Source organism: Salmo salar, chromosome ssa03 (genome assembly GCF_905237065.1).
Source record: "Salmo salar chromosome ssa03, Ssal_v3.1, whole genome shotgun sequence".
NCBI classification, from domain to species: domain Eukaryota; kingdom Metazoa; phylum Chordata; class Actinopteri; order Salmoniformes; family Salmonidae; genus Salmo; species Salmo salar.
In genome coordinates, this window is record NC_059444.1 from 4083840 (window position 1) to 4104207 (window position 20368).

The 20368-nt window shown below is 42.3% G+C and overlaps 1 protein-coding gene across 1 annotated transcript in view; it reads left to right on the top strand.

The window, feature by feature from the left end:
* Positions 1 to 421: 421 nt before the first annotated feature.
* LOC106596600 (piezo-type mechanosensitive ion channel component 2) overlaps positions 422 to 20368 on the top strand; it is a 172195-nt gene continuing 152248 nt past the window's right edge. Inside the window, exons 1-4 of the mRNA XM_045714337.1 lie at positions 422 to 431; positions 2322 to 2447; positions 15003 to 15045; positions 19054 to 19207. Of these exons, the coding sequence (XP_045570293.1) occupies positions 422 to 431; positions 2322 to 2447; positions 15003 to 15045; positions 19054 to 19207 (333 nt within the window). The remainder of the gene's footprint in view (positions 432 to 2321; positions 2448 to 15002; positions 15046 to 19053; positions 19208 to 20368) is intronic.

Below are 20368 nucleotides of genomic sequence, written 5' to 3' on the forward strand. Positions count from 1 at the left end.
TAGCATATTAAAGTCCTAAGTGTTCCCATGGTAACACAGCCTATTAAAGTTGTAAGTGTTCCCATGGTAACACAGCATATTAAAGTCCTAAGTGTTCCCATGGGGCCATAGCATGTTAAAGTCTTAAGTGTTCCCATGGTAACACAGCATATTAAAGTCCTAAGTGTTCCCATGGTAACACAGCATATTAAAGTCCTAAGTGTTCCCATGGTAACACAGCATATTAAAGTCCTAAGTGTTCCCATGGGGCCATAGCATATTAAAGTCCTAAGTGTTCCCATGGTAACACAGCATATTAAAGTCCTAAGTGTTCCCAGTAAGGATGCATTGCATTTAATGTAACTGTTTGGGGCTGTTGCTGCTTGCTGCTCTGTGTGGAAGGATTACTGGATATCTGTCAGTCCGTCAGACCAGCGCTCATATGTATCCAGGTGAACAGGTTACCTCTTTCCTCTTTCTAGAGGAGAGACCATAAGAGTAGCCCATAGGGCAGAAGCCTGGTGGATTTTCATTTGATCACTCTTTTGTTGCTGAGGATTTTCCGGCACAGCAGGAAAATGCAAACTTGTAGTCTATTTGAGTTTTAAAGTTTGTAATTTCCACTTTGAAATATAAAACTTGATATGCCCTAATGAAAAATGTGTCAACCCCTACAAACATTTCCATGAATAATAATCCACATAATAATGTCTCAAACAGGCTCAAATTAAGATCCTGTTTCTGTAGCGAGACAGCTTGATGTACCAGTACACCCCCTGGACAGGACACTGTTACTGACTCACCTCCCATACACTGCTCCTGTTACTCAAGCATCATAACAACTAACAATTATTCCAAATACCTGTAGGTCAATAATAAAACCCTGGAAATGTGTGGAGCATTTTCTTTCTCTCGCTCTGTCTCCCTCCATCTCTCTCTCTCTCTCTCTCTCTCTCTCTCTCTCTCTCTCTCTCTCTCCTGTCCCCCCCTCTCTCTCCCCCTCTCTCTCTGCCCTCCTCTCTCTCTCCCCATCTCTTTCTCTCTCTTGCTCTATCTCTCTCGTTCTCTCGTTCTCTCTTTGTCTCTCTCTTTCTCGCTCTCTATCTCTCTCTCTCTCTCAGTCTCTCTCCTTCCATCCCTCTCTCTTTCTATCTCTCTCTCTCTCTTTCTTTCTTTCTCTCTCTCTCTCTGTCTCTCTCTCCTTCCCTCCCTCTATCTGTCTCTCTCTCTTTGTCCCTCTCTATATGTCTCTCTCTCTCTTTCAATCTCTCTCTTTCTCTAAGTCTCTCTCTTTCCCTCCCTCTCGCTGTCTCTTTCTTTCTCTCATCCTCAATATGCAGTATGGGGATCCTGAGGCGATGAAGATTACATTCCTTCATTTCGTGATTCTGTTTCATCCTCTTCTCCCCACTTCTCCCTACTGACTGAACTCGTTCATTCTCTCCCACTCAACAATTTCATTTAAAATGCACTGGATTGGTTGTAGTATGCTGTATTGTGCTGTAGTGTGCTGTAGTCTGCTGTAGTGTGCTGTAGTGTGCTGTAGTATGCTGTAGTGTGTTGTAGTGTGCTGCAGGGTGCTGTAGTGTGCTGCAGTGTGCTGCAGTGTGCTGCAGTGTGCTGCAGTATGCTGTAGTATTCTGTATTGTGCTGCAGTGTGCTGTAGTATGCTGTAGTGTGCTGTAGTGTGCTGTAGTGTGCTGCAGGGTGCTGTAGTGTGCTGCAGGGTGCTGTAGTGTGCTGCAGGGTGCTGTAGTATGCTGTAGTATGCTGTAGTATGCTGTAGTCTGCTGTAGTGTGCTGTAGTGTGCTGTAGTGTGCTGTAGTGTGCTGTAGTCTGCTGTAGTCTGCTGTAGTCTGCTGTAGTGTGCTGTAGTCTGCTGTAGTGTGCTGTAGTGTGCTGTAGTATGCTGTAGTATGCTGTAGTCTGCTGTAGTCTGCTGTAGTCTGCTGCAGTGTGCTGCAGTGTGCTGCAGTGTGTTGCAGTGTGCTGCAGTGTGCTGCAGTGTGCTGCAGGGTGCTGCAGGGTGCTGCAGGGTGCTGCAGGGTGCTGCAGGGTGCTGCAGTGTGCTGCAGTTTGCTGCAGTGTGCTGTAGTGTGCTGCAGTGTGCTGCAGTTTGCTTTAGTGTGCTGCAGTGTGCTGCAGTGTGCTGCAGTGTGCTACAGTTTGCTTTAGTGTGCTGCAGTGTGCTGCAGTGTGCTGTAGTGTGCTGCAGTGTGCTGTAGTGTGTTGCAGTGTGCTGCAGTGTGCAGAGAATATAGTGTTTATTGAAGTCACATATGGTGAATGTCAGTAATAGATGTCACATACAGGTCCAAAGTCTGATCTCCTTCTCCTCCAGGCCACACGGGGCGCCTGCTCATGTCCCTGTGCTTCAGCAGTCTCAGCTTCCTGCTCTTTCACATCATCTATCAGATCACTGTCAACAGTCTACTGGCCGGGAACAACATAGACCCTGCCTTCAACTGTGAGTACTGAGTCTGTACCCTGATTTAACCTCTATGGGACCGGCGGGACGAATTCGTCCCACCTACGTAACATCCACTGCCAGCCTGTGGCGCGATTTTCAAAATCTTCAAAATCCTATTACTTCAATTTCTCAAACATATGACTATTTTACAGCCATTTAAAGATAAGACTCTCGTTAATCTAACCACACTGTCCGATTTCAAAAAGGCTTTACAACGAAAGCAAAACATTAGATTATGTCAGCAGAGTACCAAGCCAGAAATAATCAGACACCCATTTTTCAAGCCAGCATATAATGTCACCAAAACCCAGAAGACAGCTAAATGCAGCACTCACCTTTGATGATCTTCATCAGATGACAACCCTAGGACATTATGTTATACAATACATGCATGTTTTGTTCAATCAAGTTCATATTTATATCAAAAACCAGCTTTTTACATTAGCATGTGACGTTCAGAACTAGCATACCCCCCGCAAACTTACGGGGAATTCGCTAACATTTTACTAAATTACTCACGATAAACGTTCACAAAAAGCATAACAATTATTTTAAGAATTATAGATACAGACCTCCTCTATGCACTCGATATGTCCGATTTTAAAATAGCTTTTTGGTGAAAGCACATTTTGCAATATTCTAAGTATATAGCCCAGGCATCACGGGCTCGCTATTTAGACATCCGGCAAGTTTAGCACTCACCATAATCATATTTACTATTATAAAAATGTCATTACCTTTTGTTGTCTTCGTCAGAATGCACACCCAGGACGTCTACTTCAATAACAAATGTTGGTTTGGTCCAAAATAATCCATCGTTATATCCGAATAGCGGCGTTTTGTTCGTATGCGTTCCAGACACTATCCGAAATAGTAAAGAAGTGTCGCGCTTGGCGCAATTCCTGACAATAAAATTCAAAGTATTCAATTGCCGTACGTCGAAGCATGTCAACCGCTGTTTAAAATCAATTTTTACGTCATTTTTCTCGTAGAAAAGCGGTAAAATTCCGACAGGGAATCTCCTTTTCGGCAAACAGAGGAAAAAATCCCAAAGGCGGGGCGGTCGGGGTCACGCGCATAAGCTAGTGTCTCTTGATGGGCCACTTGAGAAAGGCGATAATGTGTTTCAGCCTGGGGCTGGAATGACGACATTCTCTTTTTTCCCGGGCTATGAGAGCCTATGGACGACGTGGGAAGTGTCACGTTAGAGCAGAGATCCTTAGTAAATGATAGAGATGGCAAAGAAGTTCCAGAAATGGTCAGACAGGCCACTTCCTGTAAAGGAATCTCTCAGGTTTTGACCTGCCATTTGAGTTCTGTTATACTCACAGACACCATTCAAACAGTTTTAGAAAATTTAGGGTGTTTTCTATCCATATGTAATAAGTATATGCATATTCTAGTTACTGAGTAGGAGTGGTAACCAGATTAAATCGGGTATGTTTTTTATCCAGCCGTGTCAATGCTGCCCCCTAGCCCTAACAGGTTAACGCTAACTCTGTTTACCCCCGCATAAACTGTTAGTAACTGAGTCTGTACCCTGATTTAACGCTAACTCTGTTTACCCCCGCATAAACTGTTAGTACTGAGTCTGTACCCTGATTTAACGCTAACTCTGTTTACCCCCGCATAAACTGTGAGTACTGAGTCTGTACCCTGATTTAACGCTAACTCTGTTTACCCCCGCATAAACTGTTAGTACTGAGTCTGTACCCTGATTTAATCCTAACTCTGTTTACCCCCGCATAAACTGTGAGTAACTTCACACCTTATGCCTAATTTACACCATAGGGCCAAACTGAGCCGAGCCAAGCAGAGCTATACTTGCCTGGTTAGTTCATGTAACCATTCTGGAAAGGACAAATACATTCGGCAACACTGTGGGGTTCGGGGTTACCCTATAGTAGGGCGGCTGGTTCAAATCCCAGAGCCGACGAGGTGAAAAACCTGTCGATGAGCCAGACACTTAACCCTAATTGCTCCTATCAGTCGCTCTGGATAAGAGTGTCTGATAAATGACTGAAATGGAATCGGGCTTGACCACAACAACAACAACAACAGCAGCTGTTCCATTCATTTCCTGTCCAGTATATGTGTAGCTTGATGCCTGACTTTTGACCCTCAGCATTGAGACGGTGTTCCAGAGTTGTTTAGTTGACTGAGAACACATTCTTAGTTACAGCAACAACCTGGGGAATAGTTTCAGGGGAGAGGAGGGGGGATGAATGAGCAGCCAGATTGGGAATTTAGCCAGGACACCAGGGTTAACACCCCTACTCTTACAATAAGTGTAATGGGATCTTTAATGACCTCAGAGAGTCAGGACACCCGTTTAACGTCCCATCAGAAAGACAGCAACCCCCCAATCACTGCCCTGGGGCATTGGGATATTTTTTAGACTAGAGGAAAGAGTGCCTCCTACTGGCCCTCCAACACCACTTCCAGCAGCATCTGGTTTCCCAACCAGGACCAACCCTGCTTAGCTTCAGAGGCAAGTCAGCAGTGGAATGCAGGGTGGTATGCCTCAGTACAGGTGTAGCTCTCCTCTGTCTCTCCTGAGGGTAGATTAGTTTCAGTCAGGACATGTACTCGCCACCAATGCAAGGAACAATAGGATCCAAGGCAGAGAAGGGTAACACATGTTTTCTCAAATATCATCTTAGACTAACCAGAACAGTACCGCTTGCTAGCATACCGCTTGCTATCTCCAGGAAGTGTTAATGTGAGGTATGTAGTCAGTCCAACTGACCTGTTCTCCCATACTGTTAATATATGACCTGTTCTCCCATACTGTTAATATATGACCTGTTCTTCCATACTGTTAATATATGACCTGTTCTTCCATACTGTTAATATATGACCGGTTCTCCCATACTGTTAATATATGACCTGTTCTCCCATACTGTTAATATATGACCTGTTCTTCCATACTGTTAATATATGACCTGTTCTCCCATACTGTTAATATATGACCTGTTCTCCCATACTGTTAATATATGACCTGTTCTCCCATACTGTTAATATATGACCTGTTCTCCCATACTGTTAATATATGACCTGTTCTTCCATACTGTTAATATATGACCTGTTCTCCCATACTGTTAATATATGACCTGTTCTCCCATACTGTTAATATATGACCTGTTCTTCCATACTGTTAATATATGACCTGTTCTCCCATACTGTTAATATATGACCTGTTCTCCCATACTGTTAATATATGACCTGTTCTCCCATACTGTTAATATATGACCTGTTCTCCCATACTGTTAATATATGACCTGTTCTCCCATACTGTTAATATATGACCTGTTCTCCCATACTGTTAATATATGACCTGTTCTCCCATACTGTTAATATATGACCTGTTCTCCCATACTGTTAATATATGACCTGTTCTCCCATACTGTTAATATATGACCTGTTCTTCCATACTGTTAATATATGACCTGTTCTTCCATACTGTTAATATATGACCTGTTCTCCCATACTGTTAATATATGACCTGTTCTCCCATACTGTTAATATATGACCTGTTCTCCCATACTGTTAATATATGACCTGTTCTTCCATACTGTTAATATATGACCTGTTCTCCCATACTGTTAATATATGACCTGTTCTCCCATACTGTTAATATATGACCTGTTCTCCCATACTGTTAATATATGACCTGTTCTCCCATACTGTTAATATATGACCTGTTCTCCCATACTGTTAATATATGACCTGTTCTCCCATACTGTTAATATATGACCTGTTCTCCCATACTGTTAATATATGACCTGTTCTCCCATACTGTTAATATATGACCTGTTCTTCCATACTGTTAATATATGACCTGTTCTCCCATACTGTTAATATATGACCTGTTCTTCCATACTGTTAATATATGACCTGTTCTCCCATACTGTTAATATATGACCTGTTCTCCCATACTGTTAATATATGACCTGTTCTCCCATACTGTTAATATATGACCTGTTCTCCCATACTGTTAATATATGACCTGTTCTCCCATACTGTTAATATATGACCTGTTCTCCCATACTGTTAATATATGACCTGTTCTCCCATACTGTTAATATATGACCTGTTCTCCCATACTGTTAATATATGACCTGTTCTCCCATACTGTTAATATATGACCTGTTCTCCCATACTGTTAATATATGACCTGTTCTCCCATACTGTTAATATATGACCTGTTCTCCCATACTGTTAATATATGACCTGTTCTTCCATACTGTTAATATATGACCTGTTCTTCCATACTGTTAGCATCTGACCTGTTCTCACATACAGTACATTCAGTGGATGAGGCAGAGTGCTGTTAATATCTATTTTTTGAGACGAGGAAGGAATACTTACCTTAGTTGCATGCTATGACTGTAAGTCGCTCTGACTGTAAGTCGATCTGACTAAGAGTGTCTGCTAAATTACCAAAATATTATGTAAATGTAGGAAAAATGACAACTTTTACTGCCTGTAAAGGGAAACAAGGACAACGTTTTGTCACGTCCTGACCATAGAGAGCTCTTATTTTCTATGGTAGAGTAGGTCGGGGCGTGACTGGGGGTTGATCTAGTTTATTTATTTCTATGTGGGGGTTCTAGGTTTGATTTTCTATGTTGGTGATTTGTATGATTCCCAATTAGAGGCAGCTGGTTATCGTTGTCTCTAATTGGGGATCATACTTAACCTCTTGGGGCTAGGTGGGACGCTAGCGTGCCACCCGTGGTGCACTCCATCAACAGCAGGTGCATTTCAAGAGCGGCAAATTTGAATCCAAATAAATGTCAAAATTCAAATTTTTCAAAAATACAACTATGTTACACCATTTGAAAGATAAACATCTCCTTAATCTAACCACGTTTTACGATTTCAAAAAGGTTTTACGGCGAAAGCATAAATTTAGAGTATGTTAGGACAGTACATTTACAAGAGTTGTAATGTTTTGTCAAGTCAAAGACAGGGTCACCAAAACCATAAAACCAGCTAAAATGATGCACTAACCTTTTACAATCTCCATCAGATGACACTCCTAGGACATTATGTTAGACAATGCATGCATTTTTAGTTCTATCAAGTTCATATTTATATACAAAAACAGCGTTTTACTATGGCATTGATGTTGAGGAAATCATTTCCCTCCAATAACCGGCAGTCAAGTCAGCGTCAGAAATTAAATAATTAAAATTAGAAAACATTGGTAAAATATTATATTGTCATTTAAAGAATTATAGATTTACATCTCTTGAACGCAATCAACTTGCCAGATTTAAAAATAACCTTACTGGGAAATCACACTTTGCAATAATCTGAGCACTGCGCCCAGAAAAATACGCGTTGCGATACAGACTAGACGTCATGTTGGGGAGATCTAAAATCGAAAATACTATGTAAATAATCCATTACCTTTGATTCTCTTCATCAGATGTCACTTCCAGGTATCACAGGTCCATAACGAATGTAGTTTTGTTCAAAAAAGCTAATCATTTATGTCCAAAAATCTCCGTCTCGTTAGCACATGATGTAAGCCAGCCGGACTTCTCGTCATGAACGAGGGGAAAAAATATATTTCCGTTCGTTCAAACATGTCAAACGTTGTATAGCATAAATCATTAGGGCCTTTTTTAACCAGAACATGAATAATATTCAAGGTGGACGAATGCATACTCTTTTATAACGTATTGGAACGAGGGTACCCAACATGAACTAGCGCGCCAGGTGTCTAATGGGACATCACCGTTCCATGGCTCTTGTTCGGTCAGATCTCCCTCCAGAAGACTCAAAACACTTTGTAAAGGCTGGTGACATCTAGTGGAAGCAATAGGAAGTACCAAAATATTCCTAAACCCCTGTGTTTTTCAATGGGATAGGTTTAAAGTCAATACAACACATCAGGTATCCACTTCCTGTCAGAAAATGTCTCAGGGTTTTGCCTGCCAAACGAGTTCTGTTATACTCACAGACACCATTCAAACAGTTTTGGAATCTTTAGAGTGTTTTCTATCCATATATAATAAGTATATGCATATTCTAGTTACTGGGTAGGATTAGTAACCAGATTAAATCGGGTACATTTTTTTTATCCAGACGTGCAAATGCTGCCCCCTAGACCCAACAGGTTAAGTAGCATTTTTTCCACCTGTGGGGTTATGGGATATTGTTAGTGCGCGTAGCATCTCTGTTAGTCACGGTTCGTTGTTAGTTTGTTTATTGGTTTTTGTCGTTGCTAAGTTTCACTTTCTAATAAATAATGTGGAACTCCACATTCGCTGCGCCTTGGTCCGACATTCATTATTACAACGAACGTGACACGTTTACTGCCTGTAAAGGGAAACGATGACAGCGTTTACTGCCTGTAAAGGGGAAACGATGACAACGTTTACTGCCTGTAAAGGGAAACGATGACAGCGTTTACTGCCTGTAAAGGGAAACGATGACAGCGTTTACTGCCTGTAAAGGGAAACGATGACAGCGTTTACTGCCTGTAAAGGGAAACGATGACAGCGTTTACTGCCTGTAAAGGGAAACGATGACAGCGTTTACTGCCTGTAAAGGGAAACGATGACAGCGTTTACTGCCTGTAAAGGGAAACGATGACAGCGTTTACTGCCTGTAAAGGGAAACGATGACAACGTTTACTGCCTGTAAAGGGAAACGATGACAGCGTTTACTGCCTGTAAAGGGAAACGATGACAACGTTTACTGCCTGTAAAGGGAAACGATGACAGCGTTTACTGCCTGTAAAGGGAAACGATGTGAGCGATACATTTTGTGGAGGTGTTGGGTGTGAATAGTTGGCCCTGGACTCACTGGAGCGCTCAGTAAAGCCAGTAGTCTGTCGGGGTAAAGCCAGTAGTCTGACAGGGTAAAGCCAGTAGTCTGACAGGGTAAAGCCAGTAGTCTGACAGGGTAAAGCCAGTAGTCTGACAGCGTAAAGCCGGTAGTCTGACAGGGTAAAGCCAGTAGTCTGACAGGGTAAAGCCGGTAGTCTGACAGGGTAAAGCCGGTAGTCTGACAGGGTAAAGCCAGTAGTCTGACAGGGTAAAGCCAGTAGTCTGACAGGGTAAAGCCGGTAGTCTGACAGGGTAAAGCCAGTAGTCTGACAGCGTAAAGCCGGTAGTCTGACAGGGTAAAGCCAGTAGTCTGACAGGGTAAAGCCGGTAGTCTGACAGGGTAAAGCCAGTAGTCTGACAGGGTAAAGCCAGTAGTCTGACAGGGTAAAGCCAGTAGTCTGACAGGGTAAAGCCAGTAGTCTGACAGGGTATAGCCAGTAGTCTGACAGGGTAAAGCCAGTAGTCTGTCGGGGTATAGCCAGTAGTCTGACAGGGTAAAGCCAGTAGTCTGACAGGGTAAAGCCAGTAGTCTGACAGGATAAAGCCAGTAGTCTGACAGGGTAAAGCCAGTAGTCTGACAGGGTAAAGCCAGTAGTCTGACAGGGTAAAGCCAGTAGTCTGACAGGGTAAAGCCAGTAGTCTGACAGGGTAAAGCCAGTAGTCTGACAGGGTAAAGCCAGTAGTCTGACAGGGTATAGCCAGTAGTCTGACAGGGTAAAGCCAGTAGTCTGACAGGGTAAAGCCAGTAGTCTGACAGGGTAAAGCCAGTAGTCTGACAGGGTAAAGCCGGTAGTCTGACAGGGTAAAGCCAGTAGTCTGACAGGATAAATTATATTTCAGGATCAGTACATATCATAATATGACGGCTCAATTAATAAAAAGGGATTACAAATTATTCAGGGAATTTTAATTTAGTTTCAGAACAGGTGTTTTAATAACCATATCTCACCTAGCCTCAAATCTCTCTGGTCTCAGTGGAAAACAGCACTAGACCACCAAAGTTTATTGCTCATGTACACAGATCTGCAGTTGTTATAGCAGGGGCAGCGAAATGCTTATGTTACTAGCGCCAACAGTGTAGTAGAATGTCTAGCAAATACAGAAATAATCAAAAAATCGAACCAGGAAATCAAGAAATGTCAGAATGAGTCCAAATAACAATCCAGGGTAGACATACAGTTGAAGTCAGAAGTTTACATACACTTAGGTTGGAGTCATTAAAACTTGTTTTTCAACCACTCCACACATTTCTTGTTAACAAACTATAGTTTTGGCAAGTCGGTTAGGACATCTACTTTGTGCATGACACAAGTAATTTTTCCAACAATTGTTTCCATACTGATTATTTCACTGTATCACAATTCCAGTGAATCAGAAGTTTACATACACTAAGTTGACTGTGCCTTTAAACAGCTTGGAAAATTCAAGAAAATGATGTCATGGCTTTAGAAGCTTCTGATAGGCTAATTGAAATCTTTTGAGTCAATTGGAGGTGTACCTGTGGATGTATTTCAAGGCCTACCTTCAAACGCAGTACCTCTTTGTTTGACATCATGGAAAAATCAAAATAAATCATCCAAGACCTCAGAAAAAAATAGTGGACCTCCACAAGTCTGGTTCATCCTTGAGAGAAATTTCCAAACGCCTGAAGGTACCACGTTCATTGGTACAAACAATAGTACACCAGTATAAACACCATGGGACCACGCAGCCGTCACACCGCTCAGGAAGGAGACGCGTTCTGTCTCCTAGAGATGAACGTACTTTGGTGCGAAAAGTGCAAATCAATCCCAGAACAACAGTAAAGGACCTTGTGAAGATGCTGGAGGAAACAGGTACCAAAGTATCTGTATCCACAGTAAAACGAGTCCTATATCGACATAACCTGAAAGGCCGCTCAGCAAGGAAGAAGCTACTGCTCCAAAACCGCCATAAAAAAGCCAGACTACGTTTTGCAGATCGTACTTTTTGGAGAAATGTCCTCTGGTCTGATGAAACAAATATAGAACTGTTTGGCCACAATGACCATCGTAATGTTTGGAGGAAAAAGGGGAAGACTTGCAAGCCGAAGAACACCATCCCAACCATGAAGCACGGTGGTGGCAGCATCATGTTGTGGGGGTGCTCTGCTGCAGGAGGGACTGGTGCACTTCACAAAATAGATGGCATCATGAGGGGGGAAAATGTGTCAATATTGTGTGTGTAAATATTGTGTGTGTAAATATTATGTGGAAATATTGAAGCAACATCTCAAGACATCAGTCAGGAAGCTTGGTCGCAAGTGGGTCTTCCAAATGGACAATGACCCCAAGCATACTTCCAAAGTTGTGGCAAAATGGCTTAAGGACAACAAAATCAAGGTATTGGAGTGGCCATCACAAAGCCCTGACCTCAATCCTATAGAACATTTGTGGGCATAACTGAAAAAGCATGTGCGAGCAAGGAGGCCTACAAACCTGACTCAGTTACACCAGCTCTGTCAGGAGGAATGGGCCGAAATTCACCCAACTTATTGTGGGAAGCTTGTGGAAGGCTACCCGAAACATTTAACCCAAGTTAAACAATTTAAAGGCAATGCTACCAAATACTAATTGAGTGTATGTAAACTTCTGACCCACTGGGAATGTGATGAAAGAAATAAAAGCTGAAATAAGTAATTCTCTCTACTATTATTCTGGCATTTCACATTCTTAAAATAAAGTGGTGATCATAACTGACCTAAGACAGGGAATTTTTACTAGGATTAAATGTCAGAAATTGTGAAACACCTTAGCCAAATACATTTAAACTCAGTTTATGTAAACTTCCGACTTCAACTGTATTAGACTGAACAGTGTCAGAATCAGAATATAAATACGTGGTGTGTATTGACAGTATATCATTTGGAAAATAAATCCCTTTCCTCTGCTAGCTATCCTGGATGAGGCTTAATTCCCCTCACATTACCCTAAGACATGTTGCATGTTGCATGCATAATGCTGTGTTATGATGCTAATGGCGCTCTAACATGGCTGTTACAGAATGTTGTAGTGCCATGTTAATGGGGTTCTAACATGGCTGTTATAGAATGTTGTCATGTTAATGGGGTTCTAACATGGTTGCTATAGAATGTTGTAGTGTCATGTTAATGGGGTTCTAACATGGTTGCTATAGAATGTTGTAGTGTCATGTTAATGGGGTTCTAACATGGCTGTTATAGAATGTTGTAGTGTCATGTTAATGGGGTTCTAACATGGCTGTTATAGAATGTTGTAGTATCATGTTAATGGGGTTCTAACATGGCTGTTATAGAATGTTGTCGTGTCCTGTTAATGGGGTTCCAACATGGCTGTTATAGAATGTTGTAGTGTCATGTTAATGGGGAGTTAACATGGCTGTTATAGAATGTTGTAGTGTCATGTTAATGTGGTTCTAACATGGCTGTTATAGAATGTTGTAGTATCATGTTAATGGTTTTCTAACATGGCTGTTATAGAATGTTGTAGTGTCATGTTAATGGTGTTCTAACATGGCTGTTATAGAATGTTGTAGTGTTAATGAGGTTCTAACATGGCTGTTATAGAATGTTGTAGTGTGATGTTAATGAGCTCTAACATGGCTGTTATAGAATGTTGTAGTTTCGTGTTAATGGGGTTCTAACATTTTTTATCTACTACACTTGCTTTGGCAATGTTAACATGTGTTTCCCATGCCAATAATGCCCTTAAAATGACATTGAAATTGAGAGACAGAAAGAGAGTGAGAGACAGTGAGAGACAGAGAGAGAGAGAGGCAGAGCGAGAGAGAGACAGACAGACAGATAGAGAAATTGAGAGTGGTTGTGAGAATGAGAGCGATCGAGAGAGAGAGAGAGAGAGACAGAGAGAGAGAGAGAGAGAGAGAGAGAGAGTGAGTGAGACAGTGAGAGACAGAGAGAGGCAGAGCGAGAGAGAGACAGAGAGAGAGAGAGAGACAGAGAGAGAGAGACAGAGAGAGAGAGAGAGAGAGAGAGACAGAGAGAGAGAGAGAGATCACCAATTTGTAGAGCGAGAAGAGGTAGCCTAAAATGACTAAGACCTGTCAGAAGAAAGATGTGTCTGTGTTGAGATAAAACTGTCTGCCTATGTAGTGTCTGAACCATAGAGATGGAATGTATAGAGCTGACCTTCCCATTCAGGTCATAATGGGTGGAGATTCTATTTATTTTTATTATTATTATTTTACTTTTTATTTAATTTTTTTAGTCATTTAGCAGACGCTCTTATCCAGAGGGACTTACAGTAGTGAATGCATACATTTCATACGTTTTTTTTTTTCTTCCATACTGGTCCCCCGTGGGAATTGAACCCACAACCCTGGCATTGTAAACACCATGCTCTACCAATTGAGCCACACGGGTCTACAAATGCTTATTTACAATGACGGCCTACCCCAGCCAAACCGGGACGACGCTGGGCCAATTGTGCACCGCCCTATGGGACTCCCAATCACGGCCGGTTGTGATACAGCCTGGAATCGAACCAGGGTCTGTCGTGATGCCTCTTGCACTGAGATGCAGTGCCTTAGACCACTGCGCCACTCAGGAGCCCTATTTCAACGGTCTCCACAACAACACTACCATTAGTAGGATATTCAACACCTAACTACTCACATAATAAACCTCCACATTGATTTGTCATTAGTCTAGATTAGTCTGTAGTCTCCAGTCACAATGTGATGGTGTGTTTTCTCTGGAACTAAGGCATTATCAGCCGTGGGTCATTTCCTGTATGAGGTGAATAGAAAATAATAGAATACCTGGAAATGTGTCTTGAAATACACAACGGAGATCAGGAACACTTCAGGTAGCAGAGAAACATAGCCCTACCTGCAGAGAAACGAAGCCCTACCTGCAGAGAAACATAGCCCTACCTGCAGAGAAACATAGCCCTACCTGCAGAGAAACATAGCCCTACCTGCAGAGAAAACATAGCCCTACCTGCAGAGAAACATAGCCCTACCTGCAGAGAAACATAGCTCTACCTGCAGAGAAACATAGCCCTACCTGCAGAGAAACGAAGTCCTACCTGCAGAGAAACAAAGCCCTACCTGCAGAGAAACAAAGCCCTACCTGCAGAGAAACAAAGCCCTACCTGCAGAGAAACATAGCCCTACCTGCAGAGAAACATAGCCCTACCTGCAGAGAAACATAGCCCTACCTGCAGAGAAACATAGCCCTACCTGCAGAGAAACATAGCCCTACCTGCAGAGAAACATAGCCCTACCTGCAGAGAAACAAAGCCCTACCTGCAGAGAAAACATAGCCCTACCTGCAGAGAAACATAGCCCTACCTGCAGAGAAACATAGCCCTACCTGCAGAGAAAACATAGCCCTACCTGCAGAGAAACATAGCCCTACCTGCAGAGAAAACATAGCCCTACCTGCAGAGAAAACATAGCCCTACCTGCAGAGAAAACATAGCCCTACCTGCAGAGAAAACATAGCCCTACCTGCAGAGAAACATAGCCCTACCTGCAGAGAAACATAGCCCTACCTGCAGAGAAACATAGCTCTACCTGCAGAGAAACAAAGCCCTACCTGCAGAGAAAACATAGCCCTACCTGCAGAGAAAACATAGCCCTACCTGCAGAGAAAACATAGCCCTACCTGCAGAGAAAACATAGCCCTACCTGCAGGGAAACATAGCCCTACCTGCTCTGATGATGTTCTTCTGTGTTTTCTCTCCAGGTTCCAGGTGGGAGAGATCCATACGACAGATCGGCTTTGAGAGGTAAGAGATAAAGAAAACATGTACAGTACGTAGATAAAGTGAATAAAGTTATTATTATATACGGTATTTCTGCTGTATATCTCATGTGCATCATTTCTGACGTTAATAAAATATCAAACCTGAATCAAAATGTCACACATTAGATGACAGCAGAACGTACCACAGATGAGAATATACTGTGAAATATATCTCCCGCTATCTTTTTTTTTTGTGCGTATGGAACATTTCTGGGATCTTTTATTTCATCTCATGAAAAATGGGACCAACACTTTATTTTTGTTCAGTATAATTATTTAGGGCTCTGGTCAAAAGTAGTGCACTATGTAGGGAATAGGGTACAATTTGGGACACAGACTATGTTTCTAAATGCTTCTGATGGTTCTGACCTGTCCTTCTCAACCTGTGGTTTCTGTTGATGTTAAACCTCATTATGTCTGTTGATGTTAAACCTCATTATGTCTGTTGATGTTAAACCTCATTATGTCTGTTGATGTTAAACCTCATTATGTCTGTTGATGTTAAATCTCATTATGTCTGTTGATGTTAAATCTCATTATGTCTGTTGATGTTAAACCTCATTATGTCTGTGAGTCTGTTGACGTTAAACCTCATTATGTCTGTGAGTCTGTTGATGTTAAACCTCATTATGTCTGTTGATGTTAAACCTCATTATGTCTGTTGATGTTAAACCTCATTATGTCTGTTGATGTTAAACCTCATTATGTCTGTTGATGTTAAATCTCATTATGTCTGTTGATGTTAAACCTCATTATGTCTGTTGATGTTAAATCTCATTATGTCTGTTGATGTTAAATCTCATTATGTCTGTTGATGTTAAATCTCATTATGTCTGTTGATGTTAAACCTCATTATGTCTGTGAGTCTGTTGACGTTAAACCTCATTATGTCTGTGAGTCTGTTGATGTTAAACCTCATTATGTCTGTTGATGTTAAACCTCATTATGTCTGTGAGTCTGTTGACGTTAAACCTCATTATGTCTGTGAGTCTGTTGACGTTAAACCTCATTATGTCTGTCAGTCTGTTGATGTTAAAATCGATTAAATAAATCTATTTCCCTTATCAATCTACACAAAATAGCCCATAATGACATCACAACAGCCCATAATGACATCACAATACCCCATAATGACATCACAATACCCCATAATGACAAAGCAAAAACAGGTTTTTAGAAATGTTTTGAAAATTTTGAAAATATAAAAAACTGAAATACCTTATTTACATAAGTATTCAGACCCTTTGCTATGAGACTCAAAATTGAGCTCAGGTGTGTGCTGTTTCCATTGATCATCCTTGAGATGTTTCTACAACTTGATTGGAGTCCACCAGTGGTAAATTCAATTGATTGGACATGATTTGGAAAGACACACACCTGTCTATATAAAGGTCCCACAGTTGACAGTGCATGTCAGAGCAAAAACCAAGCCATGAGGTCGAAGGAATTGCCCGTAGAGCTCCGAGACAGGATTGTGTTGAGGCACAGATCTGGGGAAGGGTACCAAAAAAATATATATTCTGCAGCATTGAAAGTGTTGGATTCTAGCTTGAAATATACATATTCATGTTACCATAGTAGAACTAATTGATTACTGTACATGTATACAGAATGTTGGAATGTGTTGGGGTCAACGGAGGGTGGATAAGAACTAGGTGTATGGAGAGTTACTGAGACAAGAGGGAGTGCAGAAAGTCAAGCATTCTTTCAAACACGTTATTGTTAAAAAACCCATGGCTCCTAAGGAAGGAGGTGAAAGGCAACAGATAAGTTAATAACTGATAACTGATAAGGTCGGACAGCCGTGATTTAGGGAGGAGTGAGGAATTCGGGCCGAGATCAGGTCAGACAAAGTGAGTAGGAACAGTCCTATTATACACTTATACTTAATTATGCACTATACTTGCCCACGAAGGTTCTAGCATGAGGCAGGGCCATGACTACACCAGTGAGAGAAACCCATTATGTTCCTGACTAGCAACAGAGATGTATTGGCTGTCTAGATGTGCAAGGAGTAGGAGGGTATAAAAATATGTGTTTGTGTAATCATGTCTTTGTCTTTGCAGCTGTTTGACCCAGTGGGTGAATAAACTTGGTTTGAGCTTTTTTAAGTTGTCTGTGAGTTTAACTCTGTTTGTTCAGAACCCAACAAAGGTCCCCAAGAACACATTGGCCTCCATCATTCTTAAATGGAAGAAGTTTGGAACCACCAAGACTCTTCCTAGAGCTGGCCGCCCGGCCAAACTGAGCAGTCGGATGAGAAGGGCCTTGGTCAGGGAGGTGACCAAGAACCCGATGGTCACTCTGACAGAGCTCCAGAGTTCCTCTGTGGAGATGGGTGAACCTTCCAGAAGGACATCCATCTCTGCAGCACTCCCCCAATCAGGCATTTGTGCTAGGGTGGCCAGATGGAAGCCACTCCTCAGTAAAAGGCACATGACTGCCCGCTTGGAGTTTGCCAAAAGGCACCTAAAAGACTCTCAGACCATGAGAAACAAGATTCTCTGGTGTGATGAAACCAAGATTGAACTCTGATCGCCAAACGTCACGTCTGGAGGAAACCTGGCACCATCCCTACGGTGAAGCATGGTGGTGGCAGCATCATGCTGTGGGGATGTTGTTAAGTGGCAGGGACTGGGAAACTAGGATTGAGGGGAAAAATGAACAGAGCAAAGTACAGAGATCCTTGATGAAAACCTGCTCCAGAGTGCTCAGGACCTCAGACTGGGGCGTAGGTTCACCTTCCAACAGGACAACAACCCTAAGCACACAGCCAAGACAACGCAGGAGTGGCTTCGGGACAAGTCTCTGAATGTCCTTGAGTGGCCCAGCCAGAGCCCGGACTTGAACCCAATCGAACATCTCTGGAGAGACCTGAAAATAGCTGTGCTGTGACGCTCCCCATCCAACCTGACAGAGATTGAGAGGATCCGCAGAGAAGAATGGCAGAAACTCCCCAAATACAGGTGTGCCAAGCTTGTAGCATCATACCCAAGAAGACTCGAGGCTGTAATCGCTGTCAAAGGTGCTTCAACGAAGTACTGAATAAAGGTTCTGAATACTTATGTAAATATGATATTTCAGTTTTTTTTTATTAATTTGCAAGCATTTCTAAAATCCATTTTTTTGTCGTTATGGGGTATTGTGATGTCATTATGGGGTATTGTGATGTCATTATGGGGTATTGTGATGTCATTATGGGGTATTGTGATGTCATTATGGGGTATTGTGTTTAGATTGATGAGAATTTGTACATTTTTTAATCCATTTCAGAATAAGGCTGTAACGTAACAAAATGTGGAAAAAGTCAAGGGGTCTGAATACTTTCCGAACGCACTGTATATTATATCCATGAACCTATTGAACTGTCTCCATATCCCAGAGAGGTTGTAAAGACAGACATAATGAAAAGTAATAACGGTAACTCTGATCTGTCTCTCTCTGTCTCTCTGTGTCCAGTGTGATACTGTAGGTGTAGGTATGACTGTACTGTTTGTCTGTCTGTGTGTCTGTCTACAGTGTGATCTGTGTAGGTATGACTGTACTGTCTGTCTGTCTGTGTGTCTGTCTACAGTGTGATCTGTGTAGGTATGACTGTACTGTCTGTCTGTCTGTCTGTCTGTCTGTGTGTCTGTCTACAGTGTGGTCTGTGTAGGTATGACTGTACTGTCTGTCTGTCTGTGTGTCTGTCTACAGTGTGATCTGTGTAGGTATGACTGTACTGTCTTTCTGTCTGTGTGTCTGTCTACAGTGTGATCTGTGTAGGTATGACTCAACTGTCTGTGTCTGTCTACAATGATCTGTGTAGGTATGACTGTACTGTCTGTGTGTCTGTCTACAATGATCTGTGTAGGTATGACTGTACTGTCTGTGTGTCTGTTTACAGTCTGTTTCTGTCTGTGTGTCTGTGTCCAGTGTGATCTGTGTAGGTATGACTGTACTGTCTGTGTGTCTGTTTACAGTCTGTTTCTGTCTGTGTGTCTGTGTCCAGTGTGATAGGTGCAGATGCAGGGAACGGGATTCGTGTGTTTCTCCCTGACATAGGGATGTTTCTAACTGGTCTGGGCTGCTGGCTGCTGTGTCACAGTCTGGTCCAAAAGAGACCACCGGAGGACGTGGTTTACGACTTCGAACCGGAGGACGGGGTGAGTGGAGGGACACGCGCGCGCACACACACACACACACACACACACACACACACACACTCGCACGCACTCGCACGCACACACACACACACACACACAGTCGCACGCACTCACACACACACACACACACACACACACACACACACACACACACACACACACACACACACACACACACACACACACACACTTTTAGGTTTCTTCCATTTATTAAATTGAAGTTGAACTCTTAATGAAAACATTTACAACAATAAAACTTTATATTTTTCTATTATAAACTCAGTTTATTTCCTTTTATTAACATTAATTTATCATCACAACAATTACTTCACAAATGTTATGAATTGGTTATGAAATACCTCAATGCTTTAAAGGTTTATTAAACCTTATCAAATCAAGTTAAATCAAATTGTATTGGTCACATACACATGGTTAGCAGATGTTATTGGTCACATACACATGGTTAGCAGATGTTAATGCGAGTGTAGCGAAATGCTTGTGCTTCTAGTTCCCGACAGTGCAGTAATATCTAACAAGTAATCTATGCTACGGGGCGGTAGTCATTTAGTTTAGTTTATCTTTGCTTTCTTGGGTACAGGAACAATGGTGGCCATCTTGAACCATGTGGGGACAGCAGACTGGGATAGGGAGAGATTGAATATGTCCGTAAACACTCCAGCCAGCTGGTTTGCTCTGAGGACGCGGCTAGGGATGCTGTCAGGGCCGGCAGCCTTGCATGGTTTAACACGTTTAAATGTTTTACTCACGTCGGCCACGGAGAAGGGGGGGGGGGCAGTCCTTGTTAGGGGGCCGCGTCGGTGACACTGTATTGTCCTCAAAGCGGGCAAAGAATATGTTTAGTTTGTCTGTAAGCGTGATGTCGGTGTCCTTGACGTGGCTGGTTTTCTTTTTGTAGTCTGTGATTATATATATAGACCCTGCCACATACGTCTCGTGTCTGAGCCGTTGAATTGCGACTACACTTTGTCCCTGTACCAGCATTTCGCTTGTTTGATTGCCTTGTGGAGGGAATCTCTACACTGTTTATATTCAGCCATATTCCCAGACCTCTTTCCATGGTTAAATGCGGTGGTTTGTGCTTTCAGTTTTGCGCGAATGCCGCCATCCATCCACTGTTTCTGGTTAGGGAAGGTTTTAATA